Source organism: Rhinichthys klamathensis, unplaced genomic scaffold (genome assembly GCF_029890125.1).
Source record: "Rhinichthys klamathensis goyatoka isolate OS25496 unplaced genomic scaffold, OSU_Roscu_1.1 h1tg001193l_1, whole genome shotgun sequence".
NCBI lineage: Eukaryota > Metazoa > Chordata > Actinopteri > Cypriniformes > Leuciscidae > Rhinichthys > Rhinichthys klamathensis.
Window position 1 is genome coordinate 35 of NW_026607380.1, and position 14,966 is coordinate 15,000.

The 14,966-nt window shown below is 44.2% G+C and overlaps 2 protein-coding genes across 2 annotated transcripts in view; both read left to right on the top strand.

The window, feature by feature from the left end:
- Positions 1-8,086: 8,086 nt before the first annotated feature.
- On the top strand, positions 8,087-13,637 carry LOC130079645 (transmembrane protein 150A-like; the record flags this gene model as incomplete). Its single annotated transcript, XM_056244987.1, has 3 exons — positions 8,087-8,214; positions 12,221-12,398; positions 13,251-13,637. Coding segments are annotated over 3 exons (482 nt in total), but the record flags the coding sequence as incomplete, so codon positions are not given.
- A 1,302-nt stretch (positions 13,638-14,939) lies between these two features.
- The window catches only part of dydc2 (DPY30 domain containing 2), a 5,138-nt gene continuing 5,111 nt past the window's right edge, over positions 14,940-14,966 (top strand). Inside the window, exon 1 of the mRNA XM_056244992.1 lies at positions 14,940-14,966. This exon is cut by the window's right edge and continues 283 nt beyond it. The gene's annotated coding sequence lies outside the window, so the exon portion shown is untranslated.

Sequence of the window (14,966 nt, forward strand, 5' to 3'; positions counted from 1 at the left end):
ATTGGTCTGTTGTGTGTCGCAGTGACTGTGATTGGTCTGTTGTGTGTCTCAGTGACTGTGATTGGTCTGTTGTGTGTCGCAGTGACTGTGATTGGTCTGTTGTGTGTCTCAGTGACTGTGATTGGTCTGTTGTGTGTCGCAGTGACTGTGATTGGTCTGTTGTGTGTCTCAGTGACTGTGATTGGTCTGTTGTGCGTTGCAGTGACTGTGATTGGTCTGTTGTGCGTCGCGGTGACTGTGATTGGTCTGTTGTGTGTCGCGGTGACTGTGATTGGTCTGTTGTGTGTCGCAGTGACTGTGATTGGTCTGTTGTGTGTCGCGGTGACTGTGATTGGTCTGTTGTGTGTCTCAGTGACTGTGATTGGTCTGTTGTGTGTCGCAGTGACTGTGATTGGTCTGTTGTGTGTCGCAGTGACTGTGATTGGTCTGTTGTGTGTCTCAGTGACTGTGATTGGTCTGTTGTGTGTCGCAGTGACTGTGATTGGTCTGTTGTGTGTCGCAGTGACTGTGATTGGTCTGTTGTGTGTCTCAGTGACTGTGATTGGTCTGTTGTGTGTCGCAGTGACTGTGATTGGTCTGTTGTGTGTCTCAGTGACTGTGATTGGTCTGTTGTGTGTCGCGGTGACTGTGATTGGTCTGTTGTGTGTCGCAGTGACTGTGATTGGTCTGTTGTGTGTCGCAGTGACTGTGATTGGTCTGTTGTGCGTCGCGGTGACTGTGATTGGTCTGTTGTGCGTCGCGGTGACTGTGATTGGTCTGTTGTGTGTCGCGGTGACTGTGATTGGTCTGTTGTGTGTCGCGGTGACTGTGATTGGTCTGTTGTGCGTTGCAGTGACTGTGATTGGTCTGTTGTGCGTCGCGGTGACTGTGATTGGTCTGTTGTGTGTCGCGGTGACTGTGATTGGTCTGTTGTGTGTCGCAGTGACTGTGATTGGTCTGTTGTGTGTTGCAGTGACTGTGATTGGTCTGTTGTGTGTCTCAGTGACTGTGATTGGTCTGTTGTGTGTCGCAGTGACTGTGATTGGTCTGTTGTGTGTTGCAGTGACTGTGATTGGTCTGTTTTGTGTCTCAGTGACTGTGATTGGTCTGTTGTGTGTTGCAGTGACTGTGATTGGTCTGTTGTGTGTCGCAGTGACTGTGATTGGTCTGTTTTGTGTCTCAGTGACTGTGATTGGTCTGTTGTGTGTTGCAGTGACTGTGATTGGTCTGTTGTGTGTCGCAGTGACTGTGATTGGTCTGTTGTGTGTTGCAGTGACTGTGATTGGTCTGTTGTGTGTCTCAGTGACTGTGATTGGTCTGTTGTGTGTCGCAGTGACTGTGATTGGTCTGTTGTGTGTCGCAGTGACTGTGATTGGTCTGTTGTGTGTCTCAGTGACTGTGATTGGTCTGTTGTGTGTCGCGGTGACTGTGATTGGTCTGTTGTGTGTCGCAGTGACTGTGATTGGTCTGTTGTGTGTTGCAGTGACTGTGATTGGTCTGTTGTGTGTCTCAGTGACTGTGATTGGTCTGTTGTGTGTCGCAGTGACTGTGATTGGTCTGTTGTGTGTTGCAGTGACTGTGATTGGTCTGTTGTGTGTCGCGGTGACTGTGATTGGTCTGTTGTGTGTCGCAGTGACTGTGATTGGTCTGTTGTGTGTCTCAGTGACTGTGATTGGTCTGTTGTGTGTCGCAGTGACTGTGATTGGTCTGTTGTGCGTTGCAGTGACTGTGATTGGTCTGTTGTGCGTCGCGGTGACTGTGATTGGTCTGTTGTGTGTCGCGGTGACTGTGATTGGTCTGTTGTGTGTCGCAGTGACTGTGATTGGTCTGTTGTGTGTCGCGGTGACTGTGATTGGTCTGTTGTGTGTCTCAGTGACTGTGATTGGTCTGTTGTGTGTCGCAGTGACTGTGATTGGTCTGTTGTGTGTCGCAGTGACTGTGATTGGTCTGTTGTGTGTCTCAGTGACTGTGATTGGTCTGTTGTGTGTCGCAGTGACTGTGATTGGTCTGTTGTGTGTCGCAGTGACTGTGATTGGTCTGTTGTGTGTCTCAGTGACTGTGATTGGTCTGTTGTGTGTCGCAGTGACTGTGATTGGTCTGTTGTGTGTCTCAGTGACTGTGATTGGTCTGTTGTGTGTCGCAGTGACTGTGATTGGTCTGTTGTGCGTCGCGGTGACTGTGATTGGTCTGTTGTGCGTCGCGGTGACTGTGATTGGTCTGTTGTGCGTCGCGGTGATTGGTCTGTTGTGTGTCGCGGTGACTGTGATTGGTCTGTTGTGTGTCGCAGTGACTGTGATTGGTCTGTTGTGTGTTGCAGTGACTGTGATTGGTCTGTTGTGTGTCTCAGTGACTGTGATTGGTCTGTTGTGTGTCGCAGTGACTGTGATTGGTCTGTTGTGTGTTGCAGTGACTGTGATTGGTCTGTTTTGTGTCTCAGTGACTGTGATTGGTCTGTTGTGTGTTGCAGTGACTGTGATTGGTCTGTTGTGTGTCGCAGTGACTGTGATTGGTCTGTTTTGTGTCTCAGTGACTGTGATTGGTCTGTTGTGTGTTGCAGTGACTGTGATTGGTCTGTTGTGTGTCGCAGTGACTGTGATTGGTCTGTTGTGTGTTGCAGTGACTGTGATTGGTCTGTTGTGTGTCGCGGTGACTGTGATTGGTCTGTTGTGTGTCGCAGTGACTGTGATTGGTCTGTTGTGTGTTGCAGTGACTGTGATTGGTCTGTTGTGTGTCTCAGTGACTGTGATTGGTCTGTTGTGTGTCGCAGTGACTGTGATTGGTCTGTTGTGTGTTGCAGTGACTGTGATTGGTCTGTTTTGTGTCTCAGTGACTGTGATTGGTCTGTTGTGTGTTGCAGTGACTGTGATTGGTCTGTTGTGTGTCGCAGTGACTGTGATTGGTCTGTTTTGTGTCTCAGTGACTGTGATTGGTCTGTTGTGTGTTGCAGTGACTGTGATTGGTCTGTTGTGTGTCGCAGTGACTGTGATTGGTCTGTTGTGTGTTGCAGTGACTGTGATTGGTCTGTTGTGTGTCGCGGTGACTGTGATTGGTCTGTTGTGTGTCGCAGTGACTGTGATTGGTCTGTTGTGTGTTGCAGTGACTGTGATTGGTCTGTTGTGTGTCGCAGTGACTGTGATTGGTCTGTTGTGTGTCGCAGTGACTGTGATTGGTCTGTTGTGTGTCGCGGTGACTGTGATTGGTCTGTTGTGTGTCTCAGTGACTGTGATTGGTCTGTTGTGTGTTGCAGTGACTGTGATTGGTCTGTTGTGTGTTGCAGTGACTGTGATTGGTCTGTTGTGTGTCTCACTGACTGTGATTGGTCTGTTGTGTGTCGCGGTGACTGTGATTGGACTGTTGTGTGTCGCAGTGACTGTGATTGGTCTGTTGTGTGTCGCAGTGACTGTGATTGGTCTGTTGTGTGTCGCGGTGACTGTGATTGGTCTGTTGTGTGTCGCAGTGACTGTGATTGGTCTGTTTTGTGTCTCAGTGACTGTGATTGGTCTGTTGTGTGTTGCAGTGACTGTGATTGGTCTGTTGTGTGTCGCAATGACTGTGATTGGTCTGTTGTGTGTCGCAGTGACTGTGATTGGTCTGTTGTGTGTCGCGGTGACTGTGATTGGTCTGTTGTGTGTCGCGGTGACTGTGATTGGTCTGTTGTGTGTCGCGGTGACTGTGATTGGTCTGTTGTGTGTCGCGGTGACTGTGATTGGTCTGTTGTGTGTCTCAGTGACTGTGATTGGTCTGTTGTGTGTCGCGGTGACTGTGATTGGTCTGTTGTGTGTCGCGGTGACTGTGATTGGTCTGTTGTGTGTCGCAGTGACTGTGATTGGTCTGTTGTGTGTCTCAGTGACTGTGATTGGTCTGTTGTGTGTCGCAGTGACTGTGATTGGTCTGTTGTGTGTCGCGGTGACTGTGATTGGTCTGTTGTGTGTCGCAGTGACTGTGATTGGTCTGTTGTGTGTTGCAGTGACTGTGATTGATCTGTTGTGTGTCGCAGTGACTGTGATTGGTCTGTTGTGTGTCGCGGTGACTGTGATTGGTCTGTTGTGTGTCGCGGTGACTGTGATTGGTCTGTTGTGTGTCTCAGTGACTGTGATTGGTCTGTTGTGTGTCGCAGTGACTGTGATTGGTCTGTTGTGTGTCGCAGTGACTGTGATTGGTCTGTTGTGTGTTGCAGTGACTGTGATTGATCTGTTGTGTGTCGCAGTGACTGTGATTGGTCTGTTGTGTGTCGCGGTGACTGTGATTGGTCTGTTGTGTGTCGCAGTGACTGTGATTGATCTGTTGTGTGTCGCAGTGACTGTGATTGGTCTGTTGTGTGTCGCAGTGACTGTGATTGGTCTGTTGTGTGTCGCAGTGACTGTGATTGGTCTGTTGTGTGTCGCAGTGACTGTGATTGGTCTGTTGTGTGTCGCAGTGACTGTGATTGGTCTGTTGTGTGTCGCAGTGACTGTGATTGGTCTGTTGTGTGTCGCGGTGACTGTGATTGGTCTGTTGTGTGTCTCAGTGACTGTGATTGGTCTGTTGTGTGTCGCAGTGACTGTGATTGGTCTGTTGTGTGTCGCAGTGACTGTGATTGGTCTGTTGTGTGTCGCAGTGACTGTGATTGGTCTGTTGTGTGTCGCAGTGACTGTGATTGGTCTGTTGTGTGTCGCAGTGACTGTGATTGGTCTGTTGTGTGTCGCGGTGACTGTGATTGGTCTGTTGTGTGTTGCAGTGACTGTGATTGGTCTGTTGTGTGTCGCGGTGACTGTGATTGGTCTGTTGTGTGTCTCAGTGACTGTGATTGGTCTGTTGTGTGTCGCAGTGACTGTGATTGGTCTGTTGTGTGTTGCAGTGACTGTGATTATTCTGTTGTGTGTCGCAGTGACTGTGATTGGTCTGTTGTGTGTCGCAGTGACTGTGATTGGTCTGTTGTGTGTCGCAGTGACTGTGATTGGCCTGTTGTGTGTCGCGGTGACTGTGATTGGTCTGCTGTGTGTCTCAGTGACTGTGATTGGTCTGTTGTGTGTCTCAGTGACTGTGATTGGTCTGTTGTGTGTCGCAGTGACTGTGATTGGTCTGTTGTGTGTCTCGGTGACTGTGATTGGTCTGTTGTGTGTCGCGGTGACTGTGATTGGTATGTTGTGTGTCGCGGTGACTGTGATTGGTCTGTTGTGTGTCGCAGTGACTGTGATTGGTCTGTTGTGTGTCGCAGTGACTGTGATTGGTCTGTTGTGTGTCGCAGTGACTGTGATTGGTCTGTTGTGTGTCGCGGTGACTGTGATTGGTCTGTTGTGTGTCGCAGTGACTGTGATTGGTCTGTTGTGTGTCGCAGTGACTGTGATTGGTCTGTTGTGTGTCGCGGTGACTGTGATTGGTCTGTTGTGTGTCTCAGTGACTGTGATTGGTCTGTTGTGTGTCGCAGTGACTGTGATTGGTCTGTTGTGTGTCGCAGTGACTGTGATTGGTCTGTTGTGTGTCGCAGTGACTGTGATTGGTCTGTTGTGTGTCGCAGTGACTGTGATTGGTCTGTTGTGTGTCGCGGTGACTGTGATTGGTCTGTTGTGTGTCGCGGTGACTGTGATTGGTCTGTTGTGTGTCGCAGTGACTGTGATTGGTCTGTTGTGTGTCGCAGTGACTGTGATTGGTCTGTTGTGTGTCGCGGTGACTGTGATTGGTCTGTTGTGTGTCTCAGTGACTGTGATTGGTCTGTTGTGTGTCGCAGTGACTGTGATTGGTCTGTTGTGTGTCGCGGTGACTGTGATTGGTCTGTTGTGTGTCGCGGTGACTGTGATTGGTCTGTTGTGTGTCTCAGTGACTGTGATTGGTCTGTTGTGTGTCGCAGTGACTGTGATTGGTCTGCTGTGTGTCTCAGTGACTGTGATTGGTCTGTTGTGTGTCTCAGTGACTGTGATTGGTCTGTTGTGTGTCGCAGTGACTGTGATTGGTCTGTTGTGTGTCTCGGTGACTGTGATTGGTCTGTTGTGTGTCGCGGTGACTGTGATTGGTATGTTGTGTGTCGCGGTGACTGTGATTGGTCTGTTGTGTGTCGCGGTGACTGTGATTGGTCTGTTGTGTGTCTCAGTGACTGTGATTGGTCTGTTGTGTGTCGCGGTGACTGTGATTGGTCTGTTGTGTGTCGCGGTGACTGTGATTGGTCTGTTGTGTGTCGCAGTGACTGTGATTGGTCTGTTGTGTGTCTCAGTGACTGTGATTGGTCTGTTGTGTGTCTCAGTGACTGTGATTGGTCTGTTGTGTGTCGCAGTGACTGTGATTGGTCTGTTGTGTGTCGCGGTGACTGTGATTGGTCTGTTGTGTGTCGCAGTGACTGTGATTGGTCTGTTGTGTGTCTCAGTAACTGTGATTGGTCTGTTGTGTGTCGCAGTGACTGTGATTGGTCTGTTGTGTGTCTCGGTGACTGTGATTGGTCTGTTGTGTGTCGGGGTGACTGTGATTGGTATGTTGTGTGTCGCGGTGACTGTGATTGGTCTGTTGTGTGTCGCGGTGACTGTGATTGGTCTGTTGTGTGTCTCAGTGACTGTGATTGGTCTGTTGTGTGTCGCAGTGACTGTGATTGGTCTGCTGTGTGTCTCAGTGACTGTGATTGGTCTGTTGTGTGTCTCAGTGACTGTGATTGGTCTGTTGTGTGTCGCGGTGACTGTGATTGGTCTGTTGTGTGTCTCGGTGACTGTGATTGGTCTGTTGTGTGTCGCGGTGACTGTGATTGGTCTGTTGTGTGTCGCAGTGACTGTGATTGGTCTGTTGTGTGTCGCAGTGACTGTGATTGGTCTGTTGTGTGTCGCAGTGACTGTGATTGGTCTGTTGTGTGTCGCGGTGACTGTGATTGGTCTGTTGTGTGTCTCAGTGACTGTGATTGGTCTGTTGTGTGTCGCAGTGACTGTGATTGGTCTGTTGTGTGTCGCAGTGACTGTGATTGGTCTGTTGTGTGTCGCAGTGACTGTGATTGGTCTGTTGTGTGTCTCAGTGACTGTGATTGGTCTGTTGTGTGTCGCAGTGACTGTGATTGGTCTGTTGTGCGTCGCGGTGACTGTGATTGGTCTGTTGTGTGTCGCGGTGACTGTGATTGGTCTGTTGTGTGTCGCAGTGACTGTGATTGGTCTGTTGTGTGTTGCAGTGACTGTGATTGGTCTGTTGTGTGTCGCAGTGACTGTGATTGGTCTGTTGTGCGTCGCGGTGACTGTGATTGGTCTGTTGTGTGTCGCAGTGACTGTGATTGGTCTGTTGTGTGTCGCAGTGACTGTGATTGGTCTGTTGTGTGTCGCAGTGACTGTGATTGGTCTGTTGTGCGTCGCGGTGACTGTGATTGGTCTGTTGTGTGTCGCAGTGACTGTGATTGGTCTGTTGTGTGTCGCGGTGACTGTGATTGGTCTGTTGTGTGTCTCAGTGACTGTGATTGGTCTGTTGTGTGTCGCGGTGACTGTGATTGGTCTGTTGTGTGTCGCAGTGACTGTGATTGGTCTGTTGTGCGTCGCGGTGACTGTGATTGGTCTGTTGTGTGTCTCAGTGACTGTGATTGGTCTGTTGTGTGTCGCGGTGACTGTGATTGGTCTGTTGTGTGTCGCGGTGACTGTGATTGGTCTGTTGTGTGTTGCAGTGACTGTGATTGATCTGTTGTGTGTTGCAGTGACTGTGATTGGTCTGTTGTGCGTCGCGGTGACTGTGATTGGTCTGTTGTGTGTCGCGGTGACTGTGATTGGTCTGTTGTGTGTCTCAGTGACTGTGATTGGTCTGTTGTGTGTCGCAGTGACTGTGATTGGTCTGTTGTGTGTCGCGGTGACTGTGATTGGTCTGTTGTGTGTCGCGGTGACTGTGATTGGTCTGTTGTGTGTTGCTGTGACTGTGATTGGTCTGTTGTGTGTCGCAGTGACTGTGATTGGTCTGTTGTGTGTCGGAGTGACTGTGATTGGTCTGTTGTGTGTCGCAGTGACTGTGATTGGTCTGTTGTGTGTCTCAGTGACTGTGATTGGTCTGTTGTGTGTTGCAGTGACTGTGATTGGTCTGTTGTGTGTTGCAGTGACTGTGATTGGTCTGTTGTGTGTTGCAGTGACTGTGATTGGTCTGTTGTGTGTTGCAGTGACTGTGATTGGTCTGTTGTGTGTTGCAGTGACTGTGATTGGTCTGCTGCGTTACGCTCAGCTGATCCATAAGGAGAGCAACACCGTGTTGAACATCGAGGGTCTGTTTGCCGGATGGCTCTGTGCCGCAGGACTCATGATTGTTGGAAACTTTCAAGTAAGAAAACAATGACAAAATGACTCTTTTTCTTCAATATGATTCATTAAAGAGCATCACAATTCATATACATTTGCAAGAGTCTAATATTTTGAAGCACAATTTAATGGATTGTGATGGTTTCAACTTTCTTTTAGGTTGAATCATACAAGCAGTCATGACATACTGACTAGTTTTATCAAAGATAAATCTTTTGTACATTTTTTTGTTTTGTTTATTTTGTGATTTGTATATTTTGGTACCTTTTTAACATGTTTCTCGCCATAAATATGGCCGTGGTAACTGGCATGGCGTTAAACTATAAACAAATTAACAACCATAGATGCATTTAAAGTACTTAGACTACAAACTAAGCCTCAGCAGTTCAGGATAAACCGTAACATCACCATTACATGTGAGAAATCCCCAGAAAACATCTGAAGTGCTGCTCGTCCTCTAGGCGTCTCCTCCAGATCTCTGCCTGCGCCTTTCAACTTTTATCGGTGCAAGAACAAACACATTCAGACTTTTATTCCTGCTGCTAAAGTTTATTAGAGCTTTGAATAAACCCATAAATGTGTGTTTTCCTTTGCTTCAGCAGATGTTATGTAACATTATTATGATCAGATAAACACGGCTGACTCCGCAGGGTCTCTCCTGTCCGCATCCGCTGATTGTGTGTTATTGCATAAGTGTAAAAATCAAAGGCTTTTCTCTGTCTCCTGCAGTGATGGAAGTGTGTGCACATGTGATCACTAAACCTCAGGTTAATCTGGTTCAGCAAAACACTAAACCTCAGGTTAATCTGATTCAGCAAAACACTAAACCTCAGGTTAATCAGGTTCAGCAAAACACTAAACCTCAGGTTAATCTCAGATCTGGATCAGCAAAACACTAAACCTCAGGTTAATCTGGTTCAGCAAAACACTAAACATCAGGTTAATCTGATTCAGAAAAACACTAAACCTCAGGTTAATCTCAGATCTGGATCAGCAAAACACTAAACCTCAGGTTCATCTGATTCAGCAAAACACTAAACCTCAGGTTAATCTGGTTCAGCAAAACACTAAACCTCAGGTTAATCTGGATCAGCAAAACACTAAACCTCAGGTTAATCTCAGATCTGGATCAGCAAAACACTAAACCTCAGGTTAATCTCAGATCTGGATCAGCAAAACACTAAACCTCAGGTTCATCTGATTCAGCAAAACACTAAACCTCAGGTTAATCTGGTTCAGCAAAACACTAAACCTCAGGTTAATCTGGATCAGCAAAACACTAAACCTCAGGTTAATCTCAGATCTGGATCAGCAAAACACTAAACCTCAGGTTAATCTGGTTCAGCAAAACACTAAACCTCAGGTTAATCTGATTCAGCCAAACACTAAACCTCAGGTTAATCTGGTTCAGCAAAACACTAAACCTCAGGTTAATCTGGTTCAGCAAAACACTAAACCTCAGGTTAATCTGGTTCAGCAAAACACTAAACCTCAGGTTAATCTCAGATCTGGATCAGCAAAACACTAAACCTCAGGTTAATCTGGTTCAGCAAAACACCAAACCTCAGGTTAATCTGATTCAGAAAAACACTAAACCTCAGGTTAATCTGGATCAGCAAAACACTAAACCTCAGGTTAATCTGGTTCAGCAAAACACTAAACCTCAGGTTAATCTGGTTCATCAAAAGACTAAACCTCAGGTTAATCTGGTTCAGCAAAACACTAAACCTCAGGTTAATCTCAGATCTGGATCAGCAAAACACTAAACCTCAGGTTAATCTGCTTCAGCAAAACACTAAACCTCAGGTTAATCTGGTTCAGCAAAACACTAAACCTCAGGTTAATCTGATTCAGAAAAACACTAAACCTCAGGTTAATCTGATTCAGAAAAACACTAAACCTCAGGTTAATCTGGATCAGCAAAACACTAAACCTCAGGTTAATCTGGTTCAGCAAAACACTAAACCTCAGGTTAATCTGGTTCAGCAAAACACTAAACCTCAGGTTAGTCTGATTCAGAAAAACACTAAACCTCAGGTTAATCTGATTCAGAAAAACACTAAACCTCAGGTTAATCTGGATCAGCAAAACACTAAACCTCAGGTTAATCTGGTTCAGCAAAACACTAAACCTCAGGTTAATCTGGTTCAGCAAAACACTAAACTTCAGGTTAATCTGATTCAGCAAAAGACTAAACCTCAGGTTAATCTGGATCAGCAAAACACTAAACCTCAGGTTAATCTGATTCAGCAAAACACTAAACCTCAGGTTAATCTGGTTCAGCAAAACACTAAACCTCAGGTTAATCTGGATCAGCAAAACACTAAACCTCAGGTTAATCTGATTCAGCAAAAGACTAAACCTCAGGTTAATCTGGATCAGCAAAACACTAAACCTCAGGTTAATCTGATTCAGAAAAACACTAAACCTCAGGTTAATCTGATTCAGCAAAACACTAAACCTCAGGTTAATCTGATTCAGAAAAACACTAAACCTCAGGTTAATCTGGATCAGCAAAACACTAAACCTCAGGTTAATCTGGTTCAGAAAAACACTAAACCTCAGGTTAATCTGGTTCAGCAAAACACTAAATCTCAGGTTAATCTGATTCAGAAAAACACTAAACCTCAGGTTAATCTGGATCAGCAAAACACTAAACCTCAGGTTAATCTGATTCAGCAAAACACTAAACCTCAGGTTAATCTGGTTCAGCAAAACACTAAACCTCAGGTTAATCTGGTTCAGCAAAACACTAAACCTCAGGTTAATCTGATTCAGAAAAACACTAAACCTCAGGTTAATCTGGATCAGCAAAACACTAAACCTCAGGTTAATCTGATTCAGCAAAACACTAAACCTCAGGTTAATCTGGTTCAGCAAAACACTAAACCTCAGGTTAATCTGATTCAGCAAAACACTAAACCTCAGGTTAATCTGGTTCAGCAAAACACTAAACCTCAGGTTAATCTGGATCAGCAAAACACTAAACCTCAGGTTAATCTGATTCAGCAAAAGACTAAACCTCAGGTTAATCTGGATCAGCAAAACACTAAACCTCAGGTTAATCTGATTCAGAAAAACACTAAACCTCAGGTTAATCTGATTCAGCAAAACACTAAACCTCAGGTTAATCTGGATCAGCAAAACACTAAACCTCAGGTTAATCTGATTCAGAAAAACACTAAACCTCAGGTTAATCTGATTCAGAAAAACACTAAACCTCAGGTTAATCTGATTCAGAAAAACACTAAACCTCAGGTTAATCTGATTCAGCAAAACACTAAACCTCAGGTTAATCTGGATCAGCAAAACACTAAACCTCAGGTTAATCTGGTTCAGAAAAACACTAAACCTCAGGTTAATCTGATTCAGCAAAAGACTAAACCTCAGGTTAATCTGGATCAGCAAAACACTAAACCTCAGGTTAATCTGATTCAGAAAAACACTAAACCTCAGGTTAATCTGATTCAGCAAAACACTAAACCTCAGGTTAATCTGATTCAGCAAAAGACTAAACCTCAGGTTAATCTGGATCAGCAAAACACTAAACCTCAGGTTAATCTGATTCAGAAAAACACTAAACCTCAGGTTAATCTGGATCAGCAAAACACTAAACCTCAGGTTAATCTGATTCAGCAAAACACTAAACCTCAGGTTAATCTGGATCAGCAAAACACTAAACCTCAGGTTAATCTGGATCAGCAAAACACTAAACCTCAGGTTAATCTGGTTCAGAAAAACACTAAACCTCAGGTTAATCTGGTTCAGCAAAACACTAAACCTCAGGTTAATCATTTTTTTTAGCTAATTTACAAATAGTTTATCCCTACAGGGTAGAAAACTCAACAAACAAAAACAGCACAACAACAATTATAAATTAAACAAAAATGTTGCATAAGACCGACACAACTCTTATAAAAACCTATAGAATTCATCTTAAAGTCCCATTTAAACTGCAAATGGAGGTTGGTATAAAAAAGCATGTTTTTCTATAACTCATTTGCTGTGACTGACTGTGTTTTCTGCAGGTGGATCATGCTAAAATCCTCCACTATGTGGGCGCGGGTCTGGCCTTCCCCGCGAGTCTGCTGTTCGTGTGTGTGCAGACGCTGCTGTCGTACCGCGCGGCCGAGACGCGGAGAGACTTCCAGACGGCTCATCTGAGGCTCACACTCACCTCACTGGCCTTCACCACCCTCATACTCAATATCCTTCAAAACATGTCATAAAGCGCTTAAAACTGTAAAAAAAAAAAAAAAATTATCATGATTTTAACGGTATTTTACTGTAAAAATGCTACGGTGAAGTATACAATATACAAAGAATAACTGTGATAGATCTAACCGTACATTTAATTACAGTAAAATACAGTTTTTGGAATTGTATAATTTACAGTGAAAAACCGTCCCACAATTCCCTGCGTGACACTTCACATTTGATGTATGCTATTATGTGAAATAACTGCGTTTCTTTATAGTTTTTCTTTTATGTTACATTTAATGTTGTTAAATTAATGTTTATTGCATTTAAAATGTCATGTGTGTTACCATGATGGTGTTTAGTGTGTGTGTGTGTGTGTGTGTGTGTGTGTGTGTGTGTGTGTGTGTGTGTGTGTGTGTGTGTGAGAGTGTGTGTGTGTGTGTGTGTGTGTGTGTGTGTGTGTGTGTGTGTGTGTGTGTGTGTGTGTGTGTGTGTGTGTGTGTGAATGACACTGTGCACCTGCTATATACTAGTATTAACTTTCTTGTGGAAAATCTGCTTGTGATGAGTTTTGATTGATCATGTGACTCATCTCCACTGTAATTTGGTGGTTGTCTGGTACAAAACAGATATAGTGTTTCAATTGGTGGGTAAATGAACATTATATGAGATAGTGAAATACGTTTTTTACTGTAAATTTAAGTTAAGTCTGTAAAACCTAAAGTGTTGCTACCGTATTTTTTACGGTAAAGTTCTGGCAACCACAGCGGCTGTTTTTTTACCGTAAATTTAACAGAATTTTTTCCCAGTGTATGGCCAGATGTTTATCCAGCTGTTCCTTAACGCTGTGTCCTGCAGGCGGCGTGTTCTTCATCCAGGAGAGTTTTGTTCTTCAGCATGCGGCGGCCATCTCGGAGTGGACGTTTGCCATCATCGTTCTGCTGTTCTACAGCTCGTTCTCGCACGAGTTCAGCTCCATCTCTTCAGAAACACTCGTGGCTCTCATGACCAGACGCAAACTAGAGAAAGTCTGACGTGTGAACATGATTATATAGAGAGAGAAGATGAGGACTAATGTGCAACCTGGTGGAAAAATCTTTATATTACACCCTTGTTAATAAAGGTTCTGTACTTGCATCGAAGCTTTAATCTTTCCATTGCACTAATGGTTCTTTAGATTATGAAAATGTTCTAAGTGTTTATGGTGAACTCAAGTTCAAGTGCCTAATAGCAAAGTGTCTTAATGTACAGTTAACAATAAATCGTTAAAAAAAAAACATGTTTGATCTTCAATTGGACTCGTCTTCAGCTTCGCATGTTCTGCGTTATGGTGAAGGTTATCAGAAGTATGAATGTTCACCGGTTTGTTTGCATTGTATTGGCAACATATTTACCACTTTTCTTTGGTAGTTCTGAGATATTTATTTAACTGGTTTATCTTCATGTCCTCACAGTGAGTACAGCAAATATATGTCAGATTTTATAGCTCAGTTATAGTTCTGTATTTTAGGAAAGACGTTTAGCTGAATAATTACTGGTCATTAAGTTTATTGGGTATAAACATGCACAAATAATTTGTGAAATATTATGGAAGTCTGTTATTATTTAATAACAGTTTTTTCCTTGCAATTTCAGATTTATATCCCACTTTTTTTCATGAACTGTGAGATATAAACTCGCAATTCTGAGGGGGAAAAGACGCAACTACTTTTTTATATATTATTTCGTGGTGGAAACCATAGGTGGAAAACAATCGCTTCCATAATAAAGCGATTGTACTTAGAAGGAATGCTAACATGATTACATGATTGCAAGAGGAGTTGAATATCTGTATCTATATCTGCAATAAACCTCAACAGATGATTTTGCTAAACTAACACAATACAACAAGACGAAGGCGTTAGCTAATACGACATTAAATTTACCTTATAAAAACATTAAAAAGTACCATAGTAAAACCTATTGAGTTAATATAGCTACATATAAAACACAAACCAACACATTCTCACCTGTTGAGAGGTTATCCCATTTCTTCAGGAATTTAACGTTTTAAAGCTTTTAGTTGTTTATGTGTCTATGTGGTGTTTTTAATATGCTTTAAGACAAACCGTGTAAATTCATAAGTCGGCAGCATTGCTGATTTTTGCTCAAAAACACGGTTTGAAATTGCTGGTGATTCTGACGTCACAAACGACCTTGTAACCAATCAGATCAACGTGTGATCGTCAACCAGTGGATCTCTGAGCTGAGTGAGTGAGTGGAGGCAGGGCTCATTTGCGTATTCATAATGCTATACTAAACTATTGATGATGCATTTTTTTCCAGGGAAAACTCTAAATATGTCATTTTGGTGCTCAAAGATGAGTTTTGAGGGATTGACTACAGCGGGACTTTAAATTTAGGCGGTTTCACTTCACAACCAGAATCTGCTCATTGTTGTTCTTACTGTGAGTGAAGACACGCTGACCGTTCCAAGATGGCGGGCGCGCCGACGTGTCTTGAGCGGTTGAATGTAGTTTCTACATTTACACGTTTCTATGGTTTCACTTCTGTGCCGTTACCATGGAGATTTTA